This window comes from Poecilia latipinna, unplaced genomic scaffold (genome assembly GCF_001443285.1).
Source record: "Poecilia latipinna isolate Pla-1442-1.1 unplaced genomic scaffold, P_latipinna-1.0 Scaffold492, whole genome shotgun sequence".
In the NCBI taxonomy this organism is placed as follows: Eukaryota; Metazoa; Chordata; class Actinopteri; order Cyprinodontiformes; family Poeciliidae; genus Poecilia; species Poecilia latipinna.
Window position 1 is genome coordinate 132,882 of NW_015113108.1, and position 7,693 is coordinate 140,574.

The 7,693-nt window shown below is 42.0% G+C and overlaps 2 protein-coding genes and 1 non-coding gene across 3 annotated transcripts in view; 1 reads left to right on the plus strand and 2 right to left on the minus strand.

Moving 5' to 3' along the window:
• Nucleotides 1–1,728: 1,728 nt before the first annotated feature.
• On the minus strand, nt 1,729–4,444 carry mrpl58 (mitochondrial ribosomal protein L58). The gene is made up of 7 exons (XM_015039980.1): nt 4,436–4,444; nt 4,013–4,081; nt 2,618–2,642; nt 2,469–2,528; nt 2,208–2,290; nt 1,914–2,083; nt 1,729–1,834 (listed from the first exon to the last, which is right to left on the minus strand). The coding sequence occupies exons 1-7, from the start codon at nt 4,442–4,444 to the stop codon at nt 1,750–1,752; spliced, it is 501 nt and encodes a 166-aa protein (XP_014895466.1). The 3' UTR covers nt 1,729–1,749.
• On the minus strand, nt 4,338–4,409 carry trnaq-cug (transfer RNA glutamine (anticodon CUG)). Its single transcript has one exon. It is a non-coding gene; the product is annotated as a tRNA-Gln (tRNA).
• A 1,131-nt stretch (nt 4,445–5,575) lies between the features above and the next one.
• daglb (diacylglycerol lipase, beta) overlaps nt 5,576–7,693 on the plus strand; it is a 13,398-nt gene continuing 11,280 nt past the window's right edge. The window contains exons 1-3 of the mRNA XM_015039981.1: nt 5,576–6,321; nt 6,400–6,551; nt 7,495–7,669. Of these exons, the coding sequence (XP_014895467.1) occupies nt 6,227–6,321; nt 6,400–6,551; nt 7,495–7,669 (422 nt within the window). The 5' untranslated portion in view covers nt 5,576–6,226. The remainder of the gene's footprint in view (nt 6,322–6,399; nt 6,552–7,494; nt 7,670–7,693) is intronic.

Below are 7,693 nucleotides of genomic sequence, written 5' to 3' on the forward strand. Positions count from 1 at the left end.
AAAAAAATAAAAATAAGTGTTTTCTGGGGGGGGGGGGGGACAAAACATGAAGTTCTACTGGACATGCATGATTTGCAACGTGTGTAAGATTTTCATAAAGAAAACATATATTAATTTTCATTGCAGCAGCTGATCTATGTTAATGTATAGAAATATGTACTCTTCAATATTAAAATCAAAGAAGCTACAGGGAATATATATTTGTGTCAGTATTAGGGTTTATTCTATCAATCAAATTAACATTTAATCAAGAGTAAGGGAACATTACAAGCCATCAGAGTAAGTAATACATGTGAAAAATCAGATCTAGTGCTTTCATCATCATTCTCTGTTGGTTATTTTAGTAGCGCAAGGAGCCAATAAACGGCCAATACCTGCTCAACTTATTATCACCAGTGGCAAAGATGAAAAGCCTTCAAATACATAAATAAATCTTTTATTACAGTGGAACAATCTCACATAAACAATGAAAAAAAAATAATCAACATTTTAATTCAACTGTTTATTCAGAACATCATTGGTAGCGCATTTCTTTGTACAACTGGAAAACAGAAGATGGCAGTCTTGGCTGCAATGTTCCATTTTACTCGTAGCACCTTGTTAGTACCTACTTGGACCCCCATTCGCCTTCAGAACCTCTTCAATTCTCTGTATCATAGACTCAACAGCGTTTCTGAAACATTCTTCGGAGATTTTGCTCCACACGTGCATGATGGCGTCACTCAGCTGTTGGAGATTTGTCGGCTGAACATCCATAATGCGAATCTCTCGCTCCACCGCATCCCACAGGTGCTCTATCGGATTGATGTCCGTCGACTGCGGAGGCAACTGGAGTACGCTGAACTCGCTCTTATGCTCAAGAAACCAGCTTGAGATGACTTCAGCGTTATGATGGAGCACATTCCCCGGCTGGAAGTAGCCATCGGCAGACGGGTACACCGTGGTCATAAAGGGCCGGACATGGTCTGCAGCAAGACGGAGGTAGTCTGCTGCGTTTAAACTATGCTCAATTGGCACTAAAGGACCCAATTTGTGCCAAGAAAACATTGCCCACACCATTACACCACCAGCAGTCTGAACCGGTGATCCCACGGAGGATGGATCTAGGCTTTCTTGTTGCTCGTGCCAAATTTTGATCCGACCGTCCGACTGCTGCAGCTGAAATCGGGTCTCGTTGGACCAGGCAACGTTTTTCCAATCTGCAACTGTCCACTTCTGGTGAGCCTGTGCGAACTGTAGCCGTAGCTTCCTGTTCTTTGCCGTCAGGACTGGCCCCCGGTGCGGTCTCCTGTTGCTGTAGCCCATTTGCTTCAAAGTCCGGCGTGCCGTGCGTTCGGAGATGGTGTTCTGCACGCCTTCGTTGTAGCGGGTCGTTATCTGAGCTACCGTCGCCTTTCTATCGTCTCGAATGAGTCGGTCCATTTTCATCTGGCCCCTGACGTCGACGAGGCATTTTCGCCCGCAAGACTGTCGCATGCTGGACATCTTCTTCTTCTCGGACCATTCTCTGTAAACTCGGGAGATGGTCGTGCGTGAAAAGCCCAGGAAGTCGGCGGTTTCTGAAATACTGAGACCGGTACGTCTGGCGCCAACAATTCTGCCGCGGTCAAAGTCACTTAAATCCCCGTTCTTCCCCATTCTGATGCCTAGTGTGAACTTCTATACGTTTTTTTTTCACATCTAGATGCCTTATATGCACAAAGTGGCCAGTGAGTGTGAACTACAAAACGACTGCTCGATGTTGCATCGTCAGTCGAAATCCACTCGTCGGCTGTTCTTGACTGATGAAAGGATTTTCTTCTGTCTGAGTCGCTCTTTGTTCCTCTTCTCGATCCTGCACAACATAATCAATGACAAACTTGTAGTTTAAACATATAAAGAAGCTCAAATCAATTCATTTCACTGGGTATCACCTGGCTGCTCTTAGAGCTACGTCTTCGTCTGATGGTTCGCGGGGTCTCTTGCTAGCCTCAGCTACAATGGCGGAGATCTTCTGTATACAGTCCAAGAGGTTTCTCTGCTGACTCCTGCTCACCTCCGAGGTCACCAGGAGCTCCCCAGACTTATTGATGCGGGTTTTGTTCTGTGGAGTTTTTCAAAGTGGACATGGAATGTAAAACAAACAGGACATTAAAAGTAGACATCAGCTGTAGTGCGTGTGTAAATTCTCTAGATGTACAAATAGATACACTCGCCACATAACGAACCTTTTCTACGATTTTCTGTCGAATGTCTTCAGGGATCCAGTCGGCTGTATGCACATGAAATCGGACCTCTGCTTTAGTGCCGACTGTGGATTAAGGTCATAACTTTAGAACAAAAACCACTCAAATAACACTTTTAGATTAACTGTAGGCTTAGTAGCCGAGTCTTCCATTACTTATGGCCCTAAAATTGTAAATTCAAGAAGTATACATATTTTTGCAAAGCCCTGTGCAAAAATCTCTTTAAAACTAGCATTTGTTTACCTTTGTTAACGTGCTGACCTCCAGGGCCGCTGCTCTTGCTGTAGGACACAGTCAGACGCTCTATGGCCCAATATGGGAGAAGACATAAATAAATAAAAAATAAAAAAAGTAAATCAGACTTTTCTTTTTTCATTCATCGGTTCATTTACCTACTGGAATGTGCACGTGCGTGTCCTGTTGAAGACAAAACAGTAATTGTATTAAATTTTTACGTAACATTGCCCATACAAAATATGAGCATAATTTAACACAACAATGGCTTCCAGTTGAAAGGGTTAGCTTTGTACTCATCTTGTCACCATTTTTTCTGGTGAACAAATTAGACTAGTACAGGTAGTACAGTCATAACTAATTGATTTTTTTCATATAAACGAAGGCTGGTTTTATTTACATACCTCGGAAGAGTCTGACCTTCGAGTCCCATAATAAAGTTTCGACAATGTGCTGTTGGTTAATTTGAAGCTAATACAGTTGAGGTTACCGAGCGGAGGACTCACATTTACACTGCTACTACTGCAAAGTGAATATAAGCGTCGAATAATGCAGGTCGCCATGTTGGTCATGAAAGTCTATGCTCTTCCTCTGGTGTTTTATGCCACCTGTAAAGTGTAATACCGCCCCCTACTGAATGAGAGTATTTATAGAAGAGGTGATCACTTCTTAATATAACAATCCAATTGAGCTAATAAGCTCATATTTAACGAGTTTGGTGGAACTTCGGGTCGTTTTGTACCCCCCCATAAAACTGCTGTTAAAACAACAACAACAACAAACAAACAAACAAACAAACAAAAAACATGCTGGTTCTTTCGTTCGTTTCTTAATTTACTGGGAAACTGTAATGGAAGGAGTATACCGCCACCTACTGTACAAAAATTCATGTTGACTTGATTTTAACAGTCTTATTTTCTATATTTACATCTGTAATTAGTACAGATGTGAATGCATTATTTCTGCATTCATAATTACATGCCTGTATTAAGCAAGCATATTTTTTGACATGTAAAGAAATTAATTCTAAATTAATATACCATAATATATTAATGCTTGACAACTTAAATATTTACATAGCGTACATATTTTCCTCATGGAAAGATAAGCAAAATGCAGTACTGCAGGTCTGGTTTCAACATTTTTCATGCTCCACTGAAATAATAATCACTGTGTTGGATATTCAGCTTCTTTAACACTAGTATTAGTCTCTATGGTATCATTTTAGACACATTTTCTTCAACTAAACTTTAATTTCACTGTCTTAGGCGTCCTCGTTACTTCTATTTCTAATTTTTTTGGTAGTGTTCCCTCAAAAGTATTCCCTCTATCTTCTCAAATCTTCCTGTCTAATTACCGAATCTCCCATTTCTGACCCACTCATAACTCTGATGCACCGTTAATAATAACAGTCTGGAATATTCTCCCATTCTCTTCCGACTTCTGTTCATCCCACACGCCATTTTTGACGCCTTGTTAGGATGCATTCAAGAATGTTTTCGTTGCAAGCCTTTCACCACAAGCCAGCTCGAACCTGCAAGAGACTTTCTTACCCACACAATCAAACCGCTACTCGAGCTCACGCCGAGGACCGGGCCGCTGGTAGCTGACTGACAGTGTGTCTACTTTGTGTAGTACCCAGGAAGCTGTACACAATGGAGAAACGCTACCGGAAACACGTGCCCTCCACTTCCCCACTGTAGGAAATACGCAATCTCCACCCAACAAAGTTTCGATTTCCGACCTTAGTTTTTGTTTTATTTTTACTACCCTGGTATGCATCGAGATAGCTTTTGTAGCCAGTGAAGTTGTCAGGATATATTTGTTATATATGGGTGACATCATAGTTAAAAATTAATGAGCTTAATGACAAAAGACAGGTTCCACCGAGATTTGAACTCGGATCGCTGGATTCAGAGTCCAGAGTGCTAACCATTACACCATGGAACCATGTGAGACACAGGTCAGAAAGATACCTTTTTCATCCCCTCGCAAAAGATTTTGCGTTCGCTCGCAATAATCTACTGATCAATTCATGCGGCTTTGGTGCAAAAAAACTGATTGAAAATCGATTTATTTACTGCATGTTTATGTCTGTTAAGGCTAAGATGGAAAGGCACAGAAAGCAGCCCTTTAAACCATTCAGACTACGAACATAATAGAGACACAATCAGATGACTTATTACCCCGCAATAATAACTCAGTAGTGCATGGAAAAACCTTATAAGCTTGTATATAAAGCAGAAAGTACGGCGGCCACCGTAAAAAGGCTTACAATATTCAATTATGCCACATGAACTGATCAGTAGATTATTGCGAGGGAACGCAAAACCTTTGCGAGGGAACGCAAATGTATTGCGAGGGAACGCAAAAGAAAAAAAAATTCCCCATGTCCCCTGGAGGGCTCCGTAAAATGCTCATTTGGTACCGCATCGGAACCATTGTTAAATGGTTCGATTGAGGTCCGAGATCAACTAGGGATGGAAACACTGGGTGCGTTCCTTGGCAGTCAGCCGGCGAATGACCTGGGTAGTAATGATGATTAAAGGAAGTGGGCGGAATTTTTGTCTTACCAAAATGGTTTTGTTGTAGAAGTACGGGGTGCATTTAATGGCCCTTCTGTCCTTTTATATTCAAATCCAAGAGCTATTTCTCCATTCTCGGCAAACTTGTTTCTAACGCAGGCAGGTTGGGAGTGTCCTCTCCGAGTTCAACAATCAAGCGTATTAATTCAGGTGACTAATTACCTGAATTACTCCGGATATCACAACGCTTCAACGCGTAGCTGGAGCCAACAAAAGCAACCCGTCTAAAACGGGTCAGGGGCGAAAAGTATTTTTCCCTTATATTTCCAACTGGATTTAAGAAGGCCCGCCTCTTTCACGTGTGGATCTGATAAAAGGCATGCCTCATTCTGACTGGTACACCTAATTCCTTACCTTTTGACAAAATTGCACCCTCACATTGACTTTACTGATGATTTGAAAAAAGACAATATATTGCTACCAAAACGTCTGTTATCTTCATAAAAGCCACATATCATGTAGAAGTGCCACCCCTACCCATACCTATGTGATTATTGAAATGCTGTTCAAACCACGCCTAGCCGGCGCACACAGCATAGCGGGTGACAAATGGGGCGGACCCAGTAAGTGGCCAAGGGAAGGAAAACAAAACAGAAGATTTGCGCATTTTATATGAATATAAATACATTTCGTAACATACACAAAGCTGTACAGTATTTTTTAGCATTATTCTGGTATAACTAGCTAAGGAGTAATTTTGTCAGTTTCTAGCCTTTTTTTCTAGAATACCTCTAAGGTATTTTTAGCAAGGTAGCTCTAAGGTTAGCAGCTAAAAATGACCGCAGCTACACCCGTTTTAGACGGGTTGCTTTTGTTGGCTCCAGCTACGCGTTGAAGCGTTGTGATATCCGGAGTAAAACTACACATATCACTTGTTACAGCTTTTTTTTTTTTTTTTTTTTTTTGCTGAATCTGAACTCTGGTAAGTGAGAGTTTTCAGCGTTAGCTAGCGGCTAACCCATGTGAGGCAGAAATGAAGTAGGGGGAATTTTGCAATCGAGGAAGTCTGATGTCACAGCAAAGGGGCGAAGATCAGATCATTGCCAGGGCAGATGAAGTCATGCCTGACGTGCCTGCGTGTGTTGCTCAAGAGACTCATGGTCCTGGTATAACAGCGGTTAGCAGGTTCGGTTAGCAGTTAGCAGTAGCAGTAGTAGTGAGGGATTTCAGCTTGTTTACAAAATGCCTGGAATGGTGGCGTTCGGGAGGCGCTGGGGGATCGCCAGCGATGATCTCGTCTTCCCCGGCTCTTTCGAGCTGCTACTCCGTGTGCTCTGGTATGTTGCTGCACCTCATTTCCCGTGTCTCACACATAGTTTATAAGAGTTCTGATGTTGGTTGCTGTTCCTCCTCAGGTGGATTGGCACCTTGATCTTGTTCACCTATCATAAGGGTCACTTTGATTGTAACGGGAGAGGAGTTCTGCATACCTACCTAGTTGGACTCTTGGTCGTGCTAGGGCTCATCATCCTGTCACTGTGGGCCATTGTCTATGTCAGTGCCCAAGGTAAGTAAACGAAAGAACACATTTTGCTGGACGATAAATTGTCGCAGAAGTTATTACGATAAACGGTACTGTCGTTTATCGCCATAAGTGGCGTTAATTTTGACGCCACTTTCAAGTAATTTAATGGTAATGGCATGATACTGCCAGAAGACATTCTCAAAGATTAATAAACTTCGAAGTCTAATGAGCATTGAAGACTGACAGTGGAAGACATTTTAATATCCAAAATAAACAAACAAGACCACAGAACAAGTCAAATGAGTTATCAATCAATCGATAAAGTTTATTTGCACGCACATTTCAGCAACAAAGCAGTTCAAAGTATTTTGCATCATAAAAACACAAAGTCATAGAACACACCGTCAACATTTGTAGCCAACAATTATAAAGTCCCTGTAAACAAAATTGTCCTTCAAAAAAACGGCTGTTTGAGACGAAAGCACCAGACTCCAGACTTTTGTCATTTAGTTTTTGGTAGAAAGAGAGGAAAGAGAAAAGAACATAAATCACGCAAATGGAAATTACTGAGTTTGTTTTAATTTACAATTCGATTAATTGACTTATTCTGACAGGCCTATTTAAGGTAGATGCTGTTGGTTCATGTGTTTCTAGGCTACAAATGTTGGGAATCATTTGGTGCATCAGGATCTTCATCTCTACAATCTTGTCATTATGATTTTTATAGTTAAGCATCGACTTAAGGTTGCGCTGCAACAGTCATATTGCGTAATCCTGTAATGCAGGAAGGAAGCGGCGAACATTTTGTGCTCATCTGTGATGAAACGCTGGCAATTTTGAAGAGATTTTGTAATAATTATGACATCTTCCTTGCACTGCAGCTAATCAAACATCCACTAGTCAATGCTGCTGTAATCATGCCATGAATGCCTTGTTCAAAATGTCTGTTGTGGATATTAGCAATACCTGTGGATTATTCCCTCAGGCACTATTACCAACCCTGGCGCGCGGCGCTCCATGCCGGCCCTGGTGTACCTGCGAGCGTTGCTCTATATCCCAGAGTTCGTGTGGGCCTGCCTGGGAGCCGTCTGGGTGTCGGACGGCAGCCGAGGTTGCGACCCAGCCACTGTGGGTGCGGTCATCAGTGCTGTTATTACCAGGTGGGAGTCCTTACATGTCGTTTA